At 57.4% G+C, this 20,479-nt stretch overlaps 1 protein-coding gene across 1 annotated transcript in view; it reads right to left on the reverse strand.

Annotated features, from left to right (window-relative positions):
• Nucleotides 1-6,205: 6,205 nt before the first annotated feature.
• Nucleotides 6,206-20,479, reverse strand: part of AHRR (aryl hydrocarbon receptor repressor) — an 82,316-nt gene continuing 68,042 nt past the window's right edge. Inside the window, exons 6-11 of the mRNA XM_052659281.1 lie at nucleotides 18,221-18,350; nucleotides 17,276-17,412; nucleotides 12,578-12,777; nucleotides 7,863-7,924; nucleotides 7,552-7,693; nucleotides 6,206-7,181 (exon numbers count right to left, since the gene is read on the reverse strand). Of these exons, the coding sequence (XP_052515241.1) occupies nucleotides 6,206-7,181; nucleotides 7,552-7,693; nucleotides 7,863-7,924; nucleotides 12,578-12,777; nucleotides 17,276-17,412; nucleotides 18,221-18,350 (1,647 nt within the window). The remainder of the gene's footprint in view (nucleotides 7,182-7,551; nucleotides 7,694-7,862; nucleotides 7,925-12,577; nucleotides 12,778-17,275; nucleotides 17,413-18,220; nucleotides 18,351-20,479) is intronic.

Genomic DNA, 20,479 nt, shown 5'->3' on the forward strand with positions numbered 1-20,479 from the left:
TCCCGGACCGGAGCGAGGCAGGTCGAGGAAGTCCGCGCCCGGACCGCGTAGCGGTGGCTTATATACGTTCCTTGCGAGGGATGGTCCGGTTAATGAACGGGGGTTCCGATAGGTCGCCAGGCCGAGGCGTCGCGAGCTGATAGGTCCTTCTACGTGGCTGGGGTGGGGCGGCTTTAGCCGGTGAAGTGTGCTGTCATTGGTCCCCGGGATCTGGGAGGCGCCTTCCGTTAGGGACTTCCCCCGCCGGCGGGGGAGAGGAGGGGCGGCCCATAGTGGCCCCGGGGTCCGGCCTTACAGTTTGCACACCAGTCTGGGCCTGAGAAAGCGACTGTGGTGATGTTAATACCAGACAAATGGGCTTTATGTCAGAGGCACTGCCAGAAAGAGTTATTTTAAGATGCAAACACATAAACCACCAGGAAGAAGATAGTTTTCTGTGCCAGGATTTTAAACTCTTGTGTCTATTTTAGTCCTTAAATGAAAAGACAAGCCATAGATTGAGAGAGAAACTTTTAACTGACAAAGCGCAGCTATCCTGAATTTTAAAATAATGCCCACGGTTCAACTAAAAACAGCAAACAAGTGCAGGACAGACAGCAGAGGACCTTCCACCTCGCTGGGGAAGAAATCATGATGAGGGTGCCTCGCGGCACCAGCATGGTCTCTGTGGAGGCTGGGGGCCCTCACCTTCCAACAGGCTATCTGGCCTTCAAACCACTGCCCGGGGGCATTTTCACTGCAGGCCCTCTGGTGGCCCCCTCACCCAGACCTGCCTGTGACCTGCCACTCCTGCCTGGCCTCTTCCCCGCTCTCTCCTCACCCTCCCACTCCAGCTTCCTCCATGCACAATCTGGACGGTTCCTGTCAAGTCTTGGCTTGAGGCCGCCTCGCCCACAAAACCACCACCTGGGTCACCAGACCCCAGCTGACCCGCCTGAGCAGCACCCAGCCCCTCCCCACGCATCACAGAACCTACACAGTACTTTGGCCACTTGTCGGTCCCTGTCCCCTGGACATGTGCACAGGGCCCTCGGCTTCAGCAACCCGACTCTGCGTCTCTTCTTCCCCAGCGCGTCCCCAGCACCAGCACTGCTGCTGCTGCTGAGTCGCTTCAGTCGTGTCCGACTCTGTGTGACCCCATAGATGGCAGCCCACCAGGCTCCTCCGTCCACAGGGTTCTCTAGGCAAGAACACTGGAGTGGTTTGCCATTTCCTTCTCCACATTGCCATCCCAGGACCTGGCATTCAGCAGGGACTCAACAAGCAGCTGAGTGAAGAAAGGAGATGCGCATGAAACAGGTGAGTGCCCCCTCACGCCTCAGAGAGACCCAGCGACCTGGAAGCCGGCCTTCAGCAGACCCTGGCGCCACCCAGGTCTCAGACTCCTAGCCTCCGAAATCGGGAGAAAGAAATGCTTGTTGTCTATAAGCCACCCCGCCTCTGGCGTCTTCATTCCACAGCCTGGAATGGGCTCTGCGGATGCTGCGGCAGGGTCCCTTGGGTGCCGAGGAGGACTCCTGAGCAGTGCCTGGTGAGGGGAGTGCCATCAGCACCTCAGGGGGCATCCTCAGTCCCACGGAAGCACACAGAGGGAGCGGGGCGGCTGCTGGACGAGTGGAAGTCTGGAGACAACCCACACGTCCGCTGGTGGCAGGCTGGGTGGTGGGAGAGTCATGCGACGGGGTGACGCCCGCCTCCACGTCTCCCCATGATGAGACTGAAGAATACAGGGAGACGAGGTGGGTGTGGGGATGGCAGGCTGGGCCGCTGGCCCCCAGGGCCGGGGAGCGGCTGGCTGGGACCCAGCAGGCAGGGGCAGGCTGGCCTGGTCTCCCCAGGACGGACACGGAGCCACGGAGAAGGGACGGGGTGTGGCCTGTAGGGTGCAGGAAGGGGCCGGGCCGGGATGGGCTGGCACCGGGGCAGCTCCGAGTGCCATATGGGGCGCTGGGCGCTCGTTTGGTTTGGAGGTGCTGTGCAACTGAACGAAGGGAATGAAAACACGGCTCCCTTGACCCTGGCGGGGGGGTCTCTGCCTGGGCCCAGATGACCTCCTGGCCCTTCCCACACACTGGGCCCCGGGTCCTGGGCAGAGCAGGGCTCGTGACATTGGGCCAGGCGCCTACTCCTCACAGCGCAGTTTGAGTCTGGGGAGTCCCCCAGCCCTCGGTGCTGGGCAGGAGGTCTGGCAGGGAAGGAGGCGGGCTGACAGCACAGCCGTGCCATGCTCCTCCTGCGACCCCAAGCCCACTCTCGTCGCCCCCGAGCCTGGCGACAAAGGACGGTCTTAGAGTGCAAATTAGCCTGCACACACTTGAAAGGAAATAAGGTATTTCATTTGGAAAATTAAGAAGATGTTTCCATTTACAGTAAACACGTACAACATATGATTTATTTTACGTCAATATCATAAATTTAATACAAACCACAGTATCAGAAATTGAAAGCTCTTTCTAAAGGCACTGAGGAAATAGTACGAAAGGTTGCATTATAGTGCGTCTGTGTTTAAAAATTCAACAAGTCTGTCCAGATATTAAAAACTTTTTTCATCCAATAGAAACTACAAAAATATAAACAATAAGTTGTGTTTATCTCCTCCTTTCCGTCCCATTCTTACATCATCTTTGATTTTAATATTTTTCAGCTATATAGGCAAAAGCTACCAGCAACAGAAAATATAGGCCTGAAATCGGTGCTGTCCCTGACACTTTAAAGCAGGGACGGCCACATCTGCAGAAATGGCCCCATCTGGCATTCCACGTTCCATCATCACCTTCCGCACAGTTTCTCGAGGGGGGGGCGGGGGGCGGGGCAGGACTGTAGAACGACAAAGTGCTGATGGAGGCAGGTTCTGTTGCCACTGTCCCAGCGCGCCAGGACCTGGGCCTCCAGCGTGACAGCGGCTCTGCAGCGTGAGACTGGAGCGCCGATGTCCAGGTGCTGGACTCTGCATCAACAAAGCATGAGTCGCCACACGCCACGCGCCAGCTGGGGCCGACCTGGCACGTGCAGTCCAGGGAGTGGGTGCGTCCGGGCGCTCGGGCCCCATGGCCCTGGGGGCAGACCGCCGCGCCTCCTCACGCTGCAGCTGCCCTTCGCTGGGCTCCAGCTACAGTGTGCAAACACGCAGTGACGCCTCTCCACTCCATCTTTCCGGTCCAGGGTTGCACATGTGCAGGCCGCCGGCTACTGTGCCGAGACAGGAGGGGGTGCCCCCGTGCGGAGGGTGCGCTTGAGGACCCTCGCTTCGCAGAGGGAGCTCCAGAGAGGCTGACAGTCACCTCTGAGAGATGGCACAGTGCTTCTGTGAGGAGCTGGGCACTTGGCGTGAAGAGCAAGGAAGGAGGCAGTTTCTGAAATTCCACGCTGTGTCTTAGGGATGAAATCTGCACAGTGGGCTGGGCTCAGCATGAGAACCAAGCAGAGAGGAGTGCTGAGCCAGCGGGGGTGGGGAGCAGGTGGTCCTGACGGGCAGCTGAGCTGCCATCGGAACGGGGAGGGGGAAACTCCGGCAAAGGCGGGGCAGCACGGCACCATCACTTTCCGCAAGGGCCCTGCAGGGGGTAGGCAGGGAAGAGAAGGCTGCTGGGGATCCCATGAGGCCGTGAACTGACAACGCCCAACCCAGGCTCGTGAACCGTGAACTCCCTGATGTTCAAGCTGGTTTTAGAAAAGGCAGAGGAACCAGAGATCAAATTGCCAACATCCGCTGGATCACGGAAAAAGCAAGAGAGTTCCAGAAAAACATCTATTTCTGCTTTATTGACTATGCCAAAGCCTTTGACTGTGTGGATCACAATAAACTGTGGAAAGAGATGGGAATACCAGACCACCTAACCTGCCTCTTGAGAAATCTGTATGCAGGTCAGGAAGCAACAGTTAGAACTGGACTTGGAACAACAGACTGGTTCCAAATAGGAAAAGGAGTACGTCAAGGCTGTATATTGTCACCCTGCTTATTTAACTTATATGCAGAGTCCATCATGAGAAACGCTGAGCTGGAAGAAACACAAGCTGGAATCAAGATTGCCGGGAGAAATATCAATAACCTCAGATAGGCAGATGACACCACCCTTATGGCAGAAAGTGAAGAGGAACTAAAAAGCCTCTTGATGAAAGTGAAAGAGGAGAGTGAAAAAGTTGGCTTAAAGCTCAACATGCAGAAAACGAAGATCATGGCATCTGGTCCCATCACTTCATGGGAAATAGATGGGGAAACAGTGGAAACACTGTCAGACTTTATTTTCTTGGGCTCCAAAATCACTGCAGATGGTGACTGCAGCCATGAAATTAAAGGACGCTTACTCCTTGGAAGAAAAGTTATGAGCAACCTGGATAGTATAGTCAAAAGCAGAGACATTACTTTGCCGACTAAGGTCCGTCTAGTCAAGGCTATGGTTTTTCCTGTGGTCGTGTATGGATGTGAGAGTTGGACTGTGAAGAAGGCTGAGCTCCGAAGAATTGATGCTTTTGAACTGTGGAGTTGGAGAAGACTCTTGAGAGTCCCTTGGACTGCAAGGAGATCCAACCAGTCCATTCTGAAGGAGATCAACCCTGGGATTTCTTTGGAAGGAATGATGCTAAAGCTGAAACTCCAGTACTTTGGCCACCTCATGGGAAGAGTTGACTCATTGGAAAAGACGCTGATGCTGGGAGAGATTGGGGGCAGGAGGAGAAGGGGACGACCCACGATGAGATGGCTGGATGGCATCATGGACTCGATGGACGTGGGTCTGGGTGAACTCCGGGAGATGGTGATGGACAGGGAGGCCTGGCGTGCTGCGATTCATGGGGTCGCAAAGAGTCGGACACGACTGAGCGACTGAACGGAACTGAACTGAACTGAACCCAGGCTCTGACGGGTAACTTCTGTTACCCCGGGAAGAAACCTTCAACCCGCACCACGCCGCTGGGGAAGCCCTTCCAGGAAGCAGGCCGCTGAGGGTTAGGGCACCCCCAGGTGCGCCTGAGTCCAGCAGACCCAGTCCTGCTGGCCCTGTCCTGAGCTCGACAAGGTGAATGAAGCAAACAGCTTCACCCCCAACTCAGGAGCTGAACGCTGACACCCCGAAGCCACAGATGACAGACAGAAAGACCCCTCGCTGAATCGGTGGGGCTGCAAGTCCCCGCTGGGGCCCCGGCACGTCCTGAGGCTCTTGGGGCCGGGGGTGACTGAGGACAGACGCTCGTGCTGTAAAGAGGAAGGGCCCCCAGCCAGCTTCCTCCTGCCCCGCGGTGGCCCTGTCCCCTGGTGTCACCCCCTGCCCAGACTGCACCTGTGGGGTGAGGTCGCCCGGAAGGTGTGGTGACCTTTGCCCTCAGCCATGAGCTCTCCATGGTGACTGCGGGTGGCCTCCGCTTTCTGATTGCTTCTTTTGCACTTAAATTCCCTACGTTCAGAATGTGTTCCCTTCACGATTTTTTTCTTTTTTTCTGGCCGCACCCTGCGGCTTGTGGAATCTTAGTTCCCTGACCAGGGATCGAACCCACACCCCCTGCAGGCATTTAACCGCAGAACCACAGGGGATGTCCCTACAATTTTTGCCTTTTTATAAAATGCTGCCTGTCTGTCTTGTCTCGACTAGTTCCTTCTGTGATGATGATCAGAGTCATCTGAAGGCCTGCAGTCAGCAAAGCAGCCTGACACCTGGACCAACTCCTTCCTTCCCCTCGTGCTGTGCTTCTGGGCTCCACCCTGTGCACCAGGTGACGTGATGCAGCGGGGTCAGATGAGCAGGTACCCCCGTTGGAGGCCGCTGCAACCCCAGAGAGACTGCAGCAAGAACTGCACAAGACCTGGCCAATCCCCGATCCGGGCCGGCCTCGGCCTAGGCCAGTGTTTGGAGCACACGCTGCACGTTGGAGTGGAGGGCGGCCCGGTGCCATCAGCCTCTTCTGGCTGAAGTTCTAGATTCCTCCCAGGCACCAGCATGTGGCCACCTGCCATTCAGTGAGCCTTACTTCTAGTTAGCTGTCTCGGCAGTGGGCCACCAGGGTGCGGCTGTTCCCCGAGGTCTGCTCCCTGCGAGGCGCTGGGGAGATGACCTGGGGTGGGGTGGGGAGCCATGCTCTTCAGAGGAGAACCCTGCCACTCTTGAGCAGCTGACGACCACCCGGCACTTAGGACCTTTGGTGAACTTGCCATTGCACGTGCTTCCCTTGGGGAAGGCTTGGGCCAGAGAGCTGTCCGTGGGGCCCGGCAGCTCTAGGGCAGGAAGGCGCACTGCGTGTCCCTGGGGGGCATCCCTGCGGCCGGGGCGCTCTTGGAGAACAGCCCAGGTGGCCCGCCCTGGCCGTGAGCTGCCCACAGGGGCGAGTCCAGGGGCTCGAGCTTGACTGTAGGAGCTGGCCCGGGAGCCCGGCAGTTGCAGCCCAGGTTGGGGGGCTGGTGGCTCCGCACACAGAGGCGGGGTGGGGGCGGGGGCTCCAGGCAGGCACAGGACACGGGGTGCAGCGGGGCCAGCCCCCTGCCGGGTCTGGGCGGGGCACCCAGCAGGCCAGGGCCTGGGGGTGGGCTGTACAGGGGCTGCCTGGCGCCTGGCTCCGTCTTCAGGTGCATCTTGGTTGGGAAGGTGGCCAGCTGTCTCTTGGCCGGGTTGCTGGCCCCCAGCCACACCTGGGCTGGGGACACGCAGTAGCCATCCGCTGCATCCTCGGACCCCGAGTCACTCTCCATCTTGATGGGCACGTCGAGTGACAACGTGGGGTGACTCGGGGCTCCCGGGGGCATCAGAAGGCCTCGCAGCTTGTCCTCAGCAGGGTAGCTGCCCACCGGGAGACGCTGGACTGCCGGCAGAGGGACCCTGCTGTCCAGGCCCCCCTGGGGGAAGGGGCCGGGGGTGGGGGGCGGCACTGGGCCCTGGTGCCCGTCCCGCAGGGCTCTGCTGGTCCGGCCGGCGCAGGCCCCCAGGGGCGGCCTGGGCGGGTGCGAGCTGGGTGCACTCTGGAGGGAGTGGACGGCGCCCTGCGCACCCGGGTAGGGCAGGCAGGCGCCACGGGCCGGGGCGGCGGGCAACGGGTCGGCCTTGCCGGGCTCCAGCTTCCGCTTGGTGCTGCCGCTGCCCTGACTGTGCCTCCCAGCCGCCCAGTCTGGGTGCTTCACAGGGCCCAGGGGCTCTAGGCGGCAGCTGTACGGGGGCGCATCCCGCAGGAGCCCCCCGAGCTCCTCTCCTTCCCCGGCCCTGCGGGAAGGGACGCCCGTCAGACAGGACAGGCCGCAAGGGCAACCCTGCATCGGGTGGGTGCCACCTGCAGCCCCGGGACCCCAGGCCAGCCCCGTCCCTCCCCGAGGGGCCCCTCCCACAGTCCCCCAGCCCCCTCCCTCCCCGAAGGGAGGAGCACCTGGTGGTGGGGCGGGGGGCCTGGGTTGGGAGCGAGGGGAGAGGGTGTCTGAGCGAAGGTGAGGACAGAGGCTGGGGAGCCAGTGTCCCCGGCCAGTCCCCACGCAGCGAGGACGACCTCCAGGGCAAGGAGCGGCTGTGGGTGCCCTCTGTGAACCCCGGCCCACCCAGGGAGGCTGAGGGCTGCGGGCCCCGTGACTCAGTCACTTACCCTGCGGTGCCCTCGAGGTCAAGGATGAGGTCAGGGCCTCCCCGGAGGCATAGGCAGGGGCCCCGGGCTGTGAGCCGGCCCCAGCGGCAGGCGTCCTCTGGCGCCCTGAACAAGGAGAGGCCGTTTTCTCCATTGCTTCTCCCTGTCAGGATTCGGAAAAGCGAGGCTGAGCAGAGCCTGGAGCGGGTAGACACTCACCTTCCGCAAGGTGACCGACCCTGAGAGCCGGCTCTGCCCGCCCGCCCCGTGCTCCAGACAGCATCGGGCCCCCACGCGCTTGAAAAGGTGGTCAAGAGAATTGTGAGGAGTACCTGCTGAGTAATTGGGGTTTCCGAGCAATTCTGATTCGCAGAGATGTGAGGCAGCTTTTGCTCTGCAAAGGACAGACAAGACCAAAGCAACAAGCAGATTAAACGTGTGTCGAGGGTAGAAATTACACACGCCGGGCGTTGCTGCCACCCAAGAGCGTAAGAAACAGTGACTCCCCGTGCGAAAGTCTGTGGAGACTGGAAAGCCTTCTCTCAGTTACAGGGCTGCTGGAAATCCCAGTTCACATCACTTTTCCGGCCAGTGAAGCACTGATGGGTTTGCCTCAGAAAGCAGACACGTGTGGCTGCCAGATGGGCGTCGGCACGCTTGCCTTCTTCTGGGTGGTCAGAATGAAGACACAGACCCCTGTGACCTGCGCTAGTTACCTGCAGCGGCTCACAAAGGCACTGTGGGCACTGAGTTAGGGATACTGAACACTCACTGCCCAGGGCCGCGTGTACACACACACAGGCCTGTGTCTCATACGACTTACAATCACAGACCCTGAGGCAACTTGCAACTTACCCCACAGATCGTATTCTGCTCATATTTCCAAAGAAAAAGACGAGGCTCTGAAGTGCTAAATGACTTGCCTGAAGCTGCCCCCACAGCAGGTGCAGGAGTGGGATTCAAACCCTGGCCACCTGGCCGCACAGCCAGAGCTTCCTGCCCTGCAGCGGCCCTGACTCTCCATCTGCAGGAGCAGAGACAGGGCAGAGGTGGAGATGGAGACGCGGGAGACTCGGAGACGGGCCCCGAGGCACAGCCGAGACGGGGCAGAGGGGCAGAGCTCGCGGCTGGCACACAGGACCCACGAACATTCAGGAGCGAGGCTCTTCACAAAGGCCCCTTTCAGGAAGAATCGTAAAGGCGCCGAACTGGGTCCAGCGAGCACGATGCTCCATCCAGAGCCAGCCTCCTGGGCCTCAAACTCCCCGGGTTCACTCCTCACGGTCTGTGAGCTCAGAGGGGAGTGGACGGGAGGAGGTGCTCCAGGAAGGAGTTCAGCTCAGGGCAGAATTCGGCTCCAGAAAACCCAGAAGGCGACACAAGCTTCTTTTCCAAAATGTTGGCGGGCTCTTCCTCTCTTCCAGTTTTTTTCTTTATTTTTAAAATTTTTACAGTGTTGGCTTCTGCCACACAACACTGTGAATCGGCCCTAATTATACATCTATCCCCTCCGCTCCCCCCCGCCGAACCTAGAGCTTGCTGCACAGTGAAGTGAGTCGGACCGAGGAAAACGAATGTCATATACTCGCGCGTGTATGGGGAGTCTAGTGCAACGGCACTGAGGGCCCTACCTGCAGGGCAGGCGTGCAGACGCAGACGCAGTGAGTGCACTTCTGGACACCGTGGGGGAGGGAGGGCGCCCGACGGAGAGGACTGCGTCCACATACATGCACCGCCCCGTGTGGAACCGGGAGCGACGGGGAGCTGCCGTGTTAACACAGGGCGCCCAGCCTGGCACTCTGACAACCTCCCTGAGTTTTAACGATGTTTACAACGTGTGTCTAGTATTCGCTCCACAGTCCCCCTCTGTACAGCATCCTAGCCTCACCGTGAAGACCCTCGCCAGCCCTCCCAGGGACGTCCAGGCGTCCACGCCACCCGGGGCAGCGGCAGGAGGTCCAGGAGTCCACAGCCGCCGCGGAGTCTGGCCCACCTGCGCTTCCCCGCGTGGCCGCCAGGGGACAGCACGCCTCCTGGAGAAGCGATCAGGCAGTTCAGTTCCGTTCAGTCGCTCAGTCCTGTCCGACAGACTCTTTGCAACCCCATGGACTGCAGCACCCCAGGCCTCCGTGTCCATCACCAACTCCCGGAGCTTGCACAAACTTATATCCATTGAGTTGGTGATGCCATCCAGCTATCTCATTCTGTCGTCCCCTTCTCCTCCTGCCTTCAGTCTTTCCCAGCATCAGGGTCTTTTCAAATGAGTCAGTTCTTCACATCAGGTGGCCAAAGTATTGGAGCTTCAGCTTCAGCATCTTTAGAAGGGACTGGTTGGATCTCCTTGCAGTCCAAGGGACTCTCAAGAGTCTTCTCCAACACCACAGTTCAAAAGCATCAATTCTTCAGCGCTCAGCTTTCTTTATGGTCCAACTTCACATCCATACATGACTACTGGAAAAACCGTAACTTTGACTAGCAGACCTTTGTCTGCAAAGTAATGTCTCTGCTTTTTAACATGCTGTCTAGGTTGGCCATAGCTTTTCTTCCAAAAAGCAAGCATCTTTTAATTTCATGGCTATAGTCACCATCTTCAGTGATTTTGGAGCCCCAAGAAATAAACTTTCTCACTGTTTCACTTCCGTGGGGGCTCAGCTGGTAAGGAATCTGCCTGCAGTGCAGGAGACCCTGGTTCAATTCCTGGGTCGGGCAGGTCCACTGGAGAGGGGCTCCCATCCCAGGACTCTTGGGCTTCCCTGGGGGCTCAGCTGGCAAAGCGTCCACTTGCAATGTGGGAGACCTGGGTTCGATCCCTGGGTTGGGAAGACCCCCTGGAGAAGGGAAAGGCTACCCACTCCAGTATTCCCCGCCTGGAGGATTCCATGGACTGTATCATCCGTGCGGTCACAAAGAGTTGAACACAACTGAGCGACTTTCACTGTCACTGTTTCCACTGTTTCCCCATCTTTTTGCCGTGAAGTGATGAGACCGGATGCCATGATCTTAGCTTTCTGAATGTTGAGTTTTAAGCCAGCTTTTTCACTCTCCTCTTTCACGTTCATCAGGAGGCTCCTTACTTCTTCACTTTCTGCCATAAGGGTGGTGTCATCTGCATATCTGAGGTTACTGATACTTCTCCCAGCAATGTTGATTCCAGCTTGTGCTTCATCCAGCCTGGCGTTTCGCATGATGTACTCTGCATGTATGTTAAGTAAGCAGGATGACAAAATACAGCCTTGACGTCCTCCTTCCCGATTTGGAACCAGTCTGTTGTTCCATATCTGGTTCTAACTGTTACTTCTTGACTTGGGTACAGATTTCTCAAAAGGCAGGTCAGGTGGTCTGGTATTCCCAACTCTTGAAGAATTTTCCAGTTTGTTGTGATCCACACAGTCAAAGGCTTTGGCGTAGTCAATAAAGCAGAAGTAGATGTTTTTCTGGAACTCTCTTGCTTTTTAGATGACCAACAGAGATTGACAGTTTGATCTCTGGTTCCTCTGCCTTTTAAAATCCAGCTTGAACATCGGGAAGTTCTTGGTTCACATACTGCTGAAGCCTGGCTTGGAGGATTTTGAGCATTAGTTTGCCATGGAGAAGCGATGGAGGGAGGATTTTCCCTCCCTCTGATCACAGGGTTGGGAATCTGAGAGTGCAGCATATGGGCACCATCGCCAGCCCAGAGTGTGAGCACACAGAGGACTCTGAGAGGCAGAGGCAGGTGGGGAGTGCTCAGGTCTGGGGTGTGGGCAGGGCCATCCCGCCCCCAAGACACGCCCAGGTGTAATGTAGCCTCTGCTTTGTTGCACCTCATGTTTCAGTTGCTTCATCAGTTATTTTTACAGCTTTTTCCCAGGAGTATCCTGTTTTTCCTTTCTCCTATTTTACATTTTCTATCTTAAAAAAAAAGCATATATATTTTTTAAATGCTCCAGAACACTGCTGCCTTAGGGTGTGGGCCCGTGGGACCTGGAGGCTGTGAAGAGGTGCCTGTGCCTGAAGGCAGGGCTCCCCCAGATCCCCACGAACCCCAGGCGGGAACGGGAGGTTTCCCGGGCCTGTGAACTGGTGCTGAGGTCCAAGGGGAACCTGAGTACCAAGGAGCGACAGGGAAGCGGGCTGGGGGCTCAGCCTCCTGAGAGTCTGTCCCTGGGCAGGGCACGGCGGGGGTACTGGGGAAGAAGACAGACGGACTCAGACCCGGCCCTCCCAGGGTCTGCCCCCCAGCAGCAGACACAGAGCACAGACGCACAGAAGCCCGTCCGCCCCAGAGCCCGACCCCACACAGACCCACCCGCTCCAGACAGTGCGGCTGGGAGTCGCCTAGAAAACCCAACTTTCCGAAAGCGAGAGCGTTAGTCGCTCAGTCGTGTCCAGCTCTGCGACCCCATGGACTGCAGCCCGCCAGGCTCCTCTGTCCATGGGGTTCTCCAGGCAGGAATACTGGAGGCGGTGGCTGTTCCCTCCTCCAGGGGATCTTCCCGACCCAGGGATTGGGTGCAGGGAAATGGCAACCCACTCCAGTACTCTTGCCTGGAGAATCCCATGGAGGGAGGAGCCTGGTAGGCTACAGTCCATGGGGTCGCAAAGAGTCGGACACGACTGAGCGACTTCACTTCACTTCTCCTGCTTTGCAGATGGATTCTTCACCCTCTGAGCCGGAAGGCCAGGACACCTGTGGAGTCCCCGTCCCCAGCATGTGCCCCTGTGAGCCTGGAGTCGATGGGGGGGACAAACGGAGGCTGCAGCCTCGCCCCCACGCCCATGGGGACCGGGGCCCCGGCACTGCCTCCGAGGCTCTGAGTGGGAGGGCTGGGGAATGACGAGAGGCAGGTAGACGTGTTCGCTGCCACGGTTGACAAACACTAGTGACAGGCTTTCTTTTTTCTAATAGCTGCTTCTCCCATAATGTAGCAGCTTTAAAAACAGCAAACTTTTTTAGTCCTATTCCCTGCTGGAAATGAAGCGAGAACAGACGGAAAATGCACGTGTGCAGACACAGCGTGTGACCCAGCGGTAACGAGGACGGGTTTGGCGCCAGGCCTCTACTCACTTTGTGTCGGTTGAGGCCGGGACGTCCGCCCTGTGCTTCGCCCTCAGGTACACGGTCTTCATCCTCACCTCCACGCCGGGGGGCAGGGCCAGAGGGGCCGCCACGCAGAACAGGGCCAGCCGTGGGGGCAGGGCCGCGCCCGAGGGTGCCCGCCTGTTCTGTCCGAAGAGGAACTTCAGTCGTCCTTGAAACTGCATCGTCTGCCGTTTCAAAGACAGAAACGAATGCACAATCACAGGGTAAATTAGCCAGGCTAACTGGTCAACAGCCAAAGGCCTCGGAACTCACATTCCCAGGACGGACACCAACACGCCTTCCATGCCGGCCCCTGGGGACAGGCGCTTCCCACTGCTTTTGAATCTTTTGGGGTTTCCCTGTAACTTTCTCTAAACTTCCAGCGTGTTCCCACGTGTGCACTCGTGGGTGGGAGTCCTCATTCAGGTGCGTGAACATCCCTGGACTCGGCCAGAGTCACCAGGCAGCCCCCTGGGGGGACGTGCTGGAGCCAATCACCTCCAAGTACTGGCCCCATGACCCTCCATTCCCCAAACGCCACCCACTCATGGCAATACAACTCAGGGGCAACCGGGCTTTCCTGATTCAGGCACGAGTTCAGTTAGTCAGCTCAGCCGCTCAGTCCCGTCCAACTCTGTGAGCCATGGGCTGCAGCACACCAGGGTTCCCTGTCCACTGTCTCCGGACTTTGCTCAAACTCCTGTCCACTGAGTCAGTGATGCCACCAAGCCATCTCATCCTCTGTTGTCCCCTTCTCTTCCTGCCTTCAATCCTTCCCAACATCAAGGTCTTCTCCAGTGAGTTAGCTCTTTGCATCAGGTGGCCAAAGCATTGAAGCTTCAGCTTCAGCATGAGTCCTTCCAATGAATATTCAGGCTTGATTACCTTTAGGGTTGACTGGTTTGATCTCCTAGCAGTCCAAGGGACTCTCAAGAGTCTTTTCCAACACCACAGTTCAAAAGCATCAATTCTTCAGTGCTCAGCTTTCTTTACAGTCCAACTCTCACATCCATACGTGACTACTGGAAAAACCATAGCTTTGACTAGATGCACCTTTGTTGGCAAAGTAATGTTTCTGCTTTTTAATATGCTGTCTAGGTTGGTCATAGCTTTTATTCCACGGAGCAAGTGTCTTTTAATTTCATGGCTGCAGTCACCATCTGCAGTGATTTTGGAGCCCAGAAAAATAAAGTCTGTCACTGTTTCCACGGATTCCCCATCTATTTGCCATGAAGTGATGGGACCAGATGCCATGATCTCCATTTTTTGAATGTTGACTTTTAAGTCAGTTTTTTCACTCTCCTCTTTCACTTGCATCAAGAGGCTCTTCAGTTCCTCTTCTCCTTCTGCCATAAGGCTGATGTCATCTGCATATCTGAGGTTACTGGTATTTCTCCCAGCAGTCTTGATTCCAGCTTGTGCTTCATCCAGCCCGACATTAGGCATGATGTGCTCTGCATAGAAGTTAAATAAGCAGGGTGACAATATACAGCCTTGTCATACCCCTTTCTCAATTTGGAACCAGTCCATTGTTCCATGTCCAGTTCTAACTGTTGCTTCTTGACCTGCATACAGATTTCTCAGGAGGCAGGTGAGGTGGTCTGGTATTCCCGTCTCTTGAAGAATTTTCCACCATTTGTTGTGATCCACAAAGTCAAAGGCTTTGGCATAGTCAATAAAGCAGAAGTAGATGTTTTCCTGGAACTCTCTTGCTTTTTCGATGATCCAATCCAATTTTGTTGGCAATTTGATCTCTGGTTCCTCTGCCCTTTCTAAATCCAGCTTGAACATCTGGAAGTTCATGGTTCATGTACTGTTGAAGCCTGGTTTGGAGAATTTTGAGCATTACTTTACTAGCGTGTGAGATGAGTGCAATTGTGTGGTAGTTTGAGCATTCTTTGGCAGTGCCTTTCTTTGGGATTGGAATGAAAACGGACCTTTTCCAGTCCTGTGGCCACTGCTGAGTTTTCCAAATTTGCTGGCATATTGAGTGCAGCACTTTCACAGCATCATCTTTCAGGATTTGAAATAGCTCAACTGGAATTCCATCACCTCCACTAGCTTTGTTCATAGTGATGCTTTCTAAGGCCCACTTGACTTCACATTCCAGGATGTCTGGCTCTAGGTGAGTGATCACACCATCGTGATTATCTTGGTCGTGAAGATCTCTTTTGTACAGTTCTTCTGTGTATTCTTGCCACCTCTTCTTAATATCTTCTGCTTCTGTTAGGTCCATATCATTTCTGTCCTTTATTGAGCCCATCTTTGCATGAAATATTCCCTTGGTGTCTCTAATTTTCTTGACGAGATCTCTAGTCTTTCCCATTCTGTTATTTTCCTCTATTTCTTTGCATTGATCACTGAGGAAGGCTTTCTTATCTCTCCTTGCTATTCTTGGGAACTCTGTAATCAGATGCTTACATCTTTCCTTTTCTCCTTGCGTTTTGCTTCTCTTCTTTTCTCAGCTATTTGTGAGGCCTCCTCAGACAACCATTTTGCCTTTTTGCATTTCTTTTTTGGGGGATGGTCTTGATCACTGCCTCTTATACAATGTCATGAACCTCCATCCATAGTTCTTCAGGCACTCTGTCTATCAGATCGAATCCCTGTAATCTATTTGTGACTTCCACTGTATAACTGTAAGGGATTTGATTTAGGTCATACCTGAATGGTCTAGTGGTTTCCCTACTTTCTTCAATTTAAGTCTGAATTTGGCAAGAAGGACTTCATGATCTGAGCCACAGTCAGCTCCTGGTCTTGTTTTTACTGACTGTATAGAGCTTCTCCATCTTTTGCTGCAAAGAATATAATCAATCTGATTTCGGTGTTGGCCATCTGGTGATGTCCATGTGTAGAGTCTTCTCTCGTGTTGTTAGAAGAGGGTGTTTGCTATGACCAGTGCATTCTCTTGGCAAAACTCTGTTAGCCTTTGCCCTGCTTCATTTTATACTCCAAGGCCAAACTTGCCTGTTACTCCAGGTATCTCTTGACTTCTTATTTTTGCATTCCAGCCCCCTGTGATGAAAAGGACATCTCTTTTTGGTGTTAGTTCTAGAAGGCCTTGTAGGTCATCACAGGACCATTTAACTTTAGCTCTTTCAGCATTAGTGGCTAACCCTGTGAGCATTTGGTGTGAGTTAAAAAGGAAGATAGCAACTCTGGAGTGTGTGATAAAGGAAATGAAAGCTCTCTCTATGACGGGAAGTTGATCTGTAACTGAGTAAGTCCGCATGGCTTCAGGGTGCCCTGCCCTGTGTGGACGAGCAACGCCGCACGCTCTTCTTGCCCCTCACTGGTCCGTCAGCCTCTCCCTCCATCCCTCCCTCTGGCCCTCCCTCCATCCACCCACCCATCTTTCCATCTCTCCATCTGTGCATGAAATTATGGGGTGAACAAATGCCTGAAAGCCCCCACGTGTGCTGGCCACAAGCTTGGTATGGAGCGTCCCGGTCATGCTGGGACACCTTACATCCAGCTCTGGGGGAGAAGCCCTGAATTTATGGGGTGAACAAATGCCTGAAAGCCCCCACGTGTGCTGGCCACGAGCTTGGTGTGGAGCATCCTGGTCGTGCTGGGACACCTTACATCCAGCTCTGGGGGAAAAGCCCTGATCTGTGCACCAGACGGTTTCTTTGGTGTGAAAATTCCCACCATGGCTGACTTAGAGCTAAAAACCCAACATCAACTGCATGTCCTGAGGTTTTGACAAGGGCTCTCGGGGGCAGCCCTGCCCGCTGGGTGTGAGCAGGCTGAACGCAGGCAGGGAGCCTGGGGTGAGCCCGGGATCCGAGCTGCCCACCCCCCCCCCGTGCTCAGAGCCTCAGTCCCCACTCCAGAGGCCTTCCCTGCGCGCGCGGCAGCCAGCCTTGCGGTGGAATGTGACGAGACGCTCTAAACTGAGCTCCTTTGCTTGTTTCCTCTACTCTGTGCTTCAGACATGGCTTCACTTCAACCTAGGTTTCGACCTCTGCCTCAGTGTTAGGTGAAACCTATCTACATCCATGTGAAGCAAAAGCCATCTTAGTTTTCCACAAAACTGAAAACCAAGTATGATCAAAACAAAAGGCCTTCTGGACAGCCAGCCAGCCGCCTGAATAAAGGAGGAGCAGGGGTAGGGGCTGTCACCGCCGCTGCATTCTCATCAGCCTGCCGTGGCCCAGCCCTGCCCAACGAGGCCAGACCCCCCGAGGCATCCACACCCCGCCCCTCGCTTCGCCAACTGCTCCCATGGACCTTGGAGCCCCGTGCCAGGCCCAGGCCTGGACTCACGCAGCACTGGCCCTGCAGCCACTCTCTCACCAGGAGCCCCAGGTGCCATCCCCACCCTCTCTCTCACCAGGATGCTCCCAGGTGCCACCCTGCAGCCACTCTCTCACCAGGAGCCCCCAGGTGCCATCCCCACCCACTCTCTCACCAGGAGCCCCGAGGTGCCATCCCCACCCACTCTCTCACCAGGAGCCCCAGGTGCCATCCCCACCCTCTCTCTCACCAGGATGCTCCCAGGTGCCACCCTGCAGCCACTCTCTCACCAGGAGCCCCCAGGTGCCATCCCCACCCACTCTCTCACCAGGAGCCCCGAGGTGCCATCCCCACCCTCTCTCTCACCAGGATGCTCCCAGGTGCCACCCTGCACCCACTCTCTCACCAGGAGCCCCGAGGTGCCATCCCCACCCACTCACTCACCAGGAAGCCCGAGGTGCTGTCCAGCAGGCAGCGCACACGGCAGACGAAGGAGCGCGTCAGGAAGGCCGAGTACTCAGTGGGCGGGTCTGCGCCCCCTTCCTGGGCCCGGAGCAGCCTCCCCAGGACCGCATCCTCTCCTGGGCACAGACGGCGGGGACCAAGGAGAAAGCAGAAACACCCTGGTCAGCAAGTTCGTGGTGCCAACAGCAGCTGTTGGCACGTAACGCACAGGCCTCCCTCCCGGAGCACCCGCCCCCTGCCCCTCGTGAGTGTCTGTTAGCTCGGGCTTTTGCTCTGAGCTTGTAAAGCTGGTCGGCGTCTGGCACTGCGTCTTCTCTACCTGTAGGAGGCGACCCACGCTGCCATGTGAAGGCATGCTGGAAACTCCTTGAGTTCCTGACCACTGTGGGGAACGTGTGGTAGACCCAGGACCCCGTCTCCCTGCACCGCACCCCAGGGGCAGCCACTCGCCCTGCCCCCTGAGCTCTCATCTGCTCTGCCATCTCAGGGACCTGGCGCCTGCCTGGCATGTCCAATGGGCAGGGGCCGCAGATCTGAGACACCTCGGGGGTCCTGCCCACAGGGGACAACGTCCCTGAACAGACAGCAACATCTGGGGGACTGTTTCAGGCAAATCTCAGGCAGGCGGAGAGAATTTCCTAGAAGACATGCATCAGAGGAGGAGTTCGCAAAACTAGAGACAGGGTCCCTGGCTTCTGGGCCTCACGCCCTACAGTGCAGGAGACACGGCGCCCTGGGAGCCGGAGCGCCGCCTGGGGAAGCCTCCTGAGAAGGGGTGGGGGCGCGCGGGAGGAGGTCTCCGAGGAGGAAGGGGCGTCGATGGCACTTCAACGGGAGGAGGGGAAAAGGGGCAACCCCTGCGGAGGCGTCCAAGCGTCTCAGGAGCCTCCGAGTCTGCCTCAGACCAGGGCCCCCAGGACCCACCTGTCTCTGAGAGCAGGGGCTGCCCGCACCCTGCCTGAGGAGGGTCCATGGCCCAGTGCAGCTGCCGGCGGAAGTCCTGGCGGTCATCCACGTGGATGTAGTCATAAATATTCTGGTGCATCACGTCCGTCTGGAACACGAGACAGTCATTTTAGCCTTACCCCGAGGGAATGTCCACACTGTATTCCAGGGTTAATGACCGCAAAAACATCTCCTCCATCTGTCAAAGGCAAGTCACACCCGTGAAAAGAAAGTCCCCCCCAACAGGAGGCAACCAACACTGCCTGGACCCCAGGCGTCCAGCCCACAAAGTGCCCCCCAGGCCAGGCGGTGCCTCCAGGGGCAGATCAGGGGCTCAGAGATGAAACTTCATTTGGGATCAAGATTCCCACTGCTCAAAGCTGACTCCAACCGCATCGAGCTGTGTGCTTAGGTCTGGTCACCTTCCAGCCTCTTTGTGACACTCGGATCCAAAGTTAATTAGGGCAGCACACCTGTATGGTGAGACAGGGCCGGGCTGGGGTCCCCAGGCCTGACTGCTGCCCCGGCAGGATGCTGCAAGGACCCTCCGACCCACAACCCTCTCTCTGGTCCTGGGTCCCCCCACCTGCTCAGGCCCTGAGCGCAGAGGCCGCCCCAGTGCCCAGGTCTACGCTGGGACCCCGCAGCCCGGGGCATCAAGGCCCTGCCTCGGGCTTTGAAGGCAGACCTCAGCGGACTCGATTGTCGGCGAAAACATCCAGAGTGTCGACAAACACCGAGGCTGGTGCACGTCTTCCCATCTGAACTGAACGGCATCGCTCATTCACCCCTGGGACCCCCGTCCCGCAGAAGCCCCTCGGCCCCTTCAGCTGGCCCACTGCTGAGTTTCATTGTTTCTCAACTGGGTCACTGTAAAAACCAGAGGGAGGAAAAGTTCCTGAGGATCAAGGCTTCACAAATGAGGTTACCTTCTTAGGAAGTAATAGGCAACCTCACTCAGAGTGGATGGGGGGGCCACAGGTGAGGGAAGAGCCTCTAAGTGAGGGGGGACTCCATGTGAGGGGGGACTCAGGTGAGGAGGGGCCTCCAGGTGAGGGGGGCCTCCAGGTGAGGGGGGACTCAGGTGAGGGGGCCTCCAGGTGAGGGGGGAGCCTCCAGGTGAGGGGGCCTCCAGGTGAGGGCGCAGCCTCCAGGTGAGGGGGCCTCCAGGTGAGGGCACAGCCTCCAGGTGAGGGGGCCTCCAGGTGCGTGAGAATCAGAAGGTGCCGCAGGTGTCAGCAGGAGGGAAGGCCTGGTGCGTCCCCGTGCCCTGTGAGTGGTCCTCATTCCCACCAGAGCCCTGGGCAACACTGGGCAAGGACCACAGCACTTCTGGCCTCAGCGTCTGCTTCTTTCTGTGAACCCTGTGTCTTAGACTGTGGGGGGCGTGTGCGCACATGATTAGAGTTTAGCCTTCGAGTTAAAATCACACTCATTTTCTACCTTCCTGGGGTTACCTGTTTGACATTCAGGGGCCACAGTTACAGAAGGAGCCTGAGGAGAGATGGTGCCCGCCTGGAGGCTCCCCTCGCCTGGAGGACCCCCCTCACCTGGAGGCTCCCCCTCACCTGGAGGCTCCCCCTCACCTGGAGGCTCCCCTCACCTGAAGGCTGCCCCCTCACCTGGAGGACCCCCCTCACCTGGAGGCTCCCCCCTCACCTGGAGGCTCCCCCCTCGCCTGGAGGCTCCCCTCGCCTGGAGGCACGCCCCTCACCTGAAGCCATCCCTCACCTGGAGGCTCCCCCTCACCTGGAGGACCCCCTCACCTGGAGGCTCCCCTCGCCTGGAGGAACCCCTCACCTGGAGGCTCCCCTCACCTGAAGGCTGCCCCCTCACCTGGAGGACCCCCCCCCTCACCTGGAGGCTCCCCCCTCGCCTGGAGGCTCCCCTCGCCTGGAGGCACGCCCCTCACCTGAAGCCACCCCTCACCTAGAGGCTCCCTCTCACCTGGAGGACCCCCTCACCTGAAGTCACCCCTCACCTGGAGGCCCCCCTCGCCTGGAGCCCCACTCACCTGGAGGCCCCCCTCACCTGGAGCCCTCCTCACCTGGAGGCTCCCCCTCACCTGGAGGCTCCCCTTCACCTGAAGTCACCCCTCACCTGGAGGCCCCCCTCACCTGAAGGCCCCCCTCACCTGAAGGCCCCCCTCGCCTGGAGCCCCCCTCACCTGAAGGCCCCCCTCACCTGGAGGCTCCCCTTCACCTGGAGGCCCCCTCACCTGAAGGCCCCCCTCACCTG

Source organism: Budorcas taxicolor, chromosome 20 (genome assembly GCF_023091745.1).
Source record: "Budorcas taxicolor isolate Tak-1 chromosome 20, Takin1.1, whole genome shotgun sequence".
Lineage (NCBI taxonomy): Eukaryota > Metazoa > Chordata > Mammalia > Artiodactyla > Bovidae > Budorcas > Budorcas taxicolor.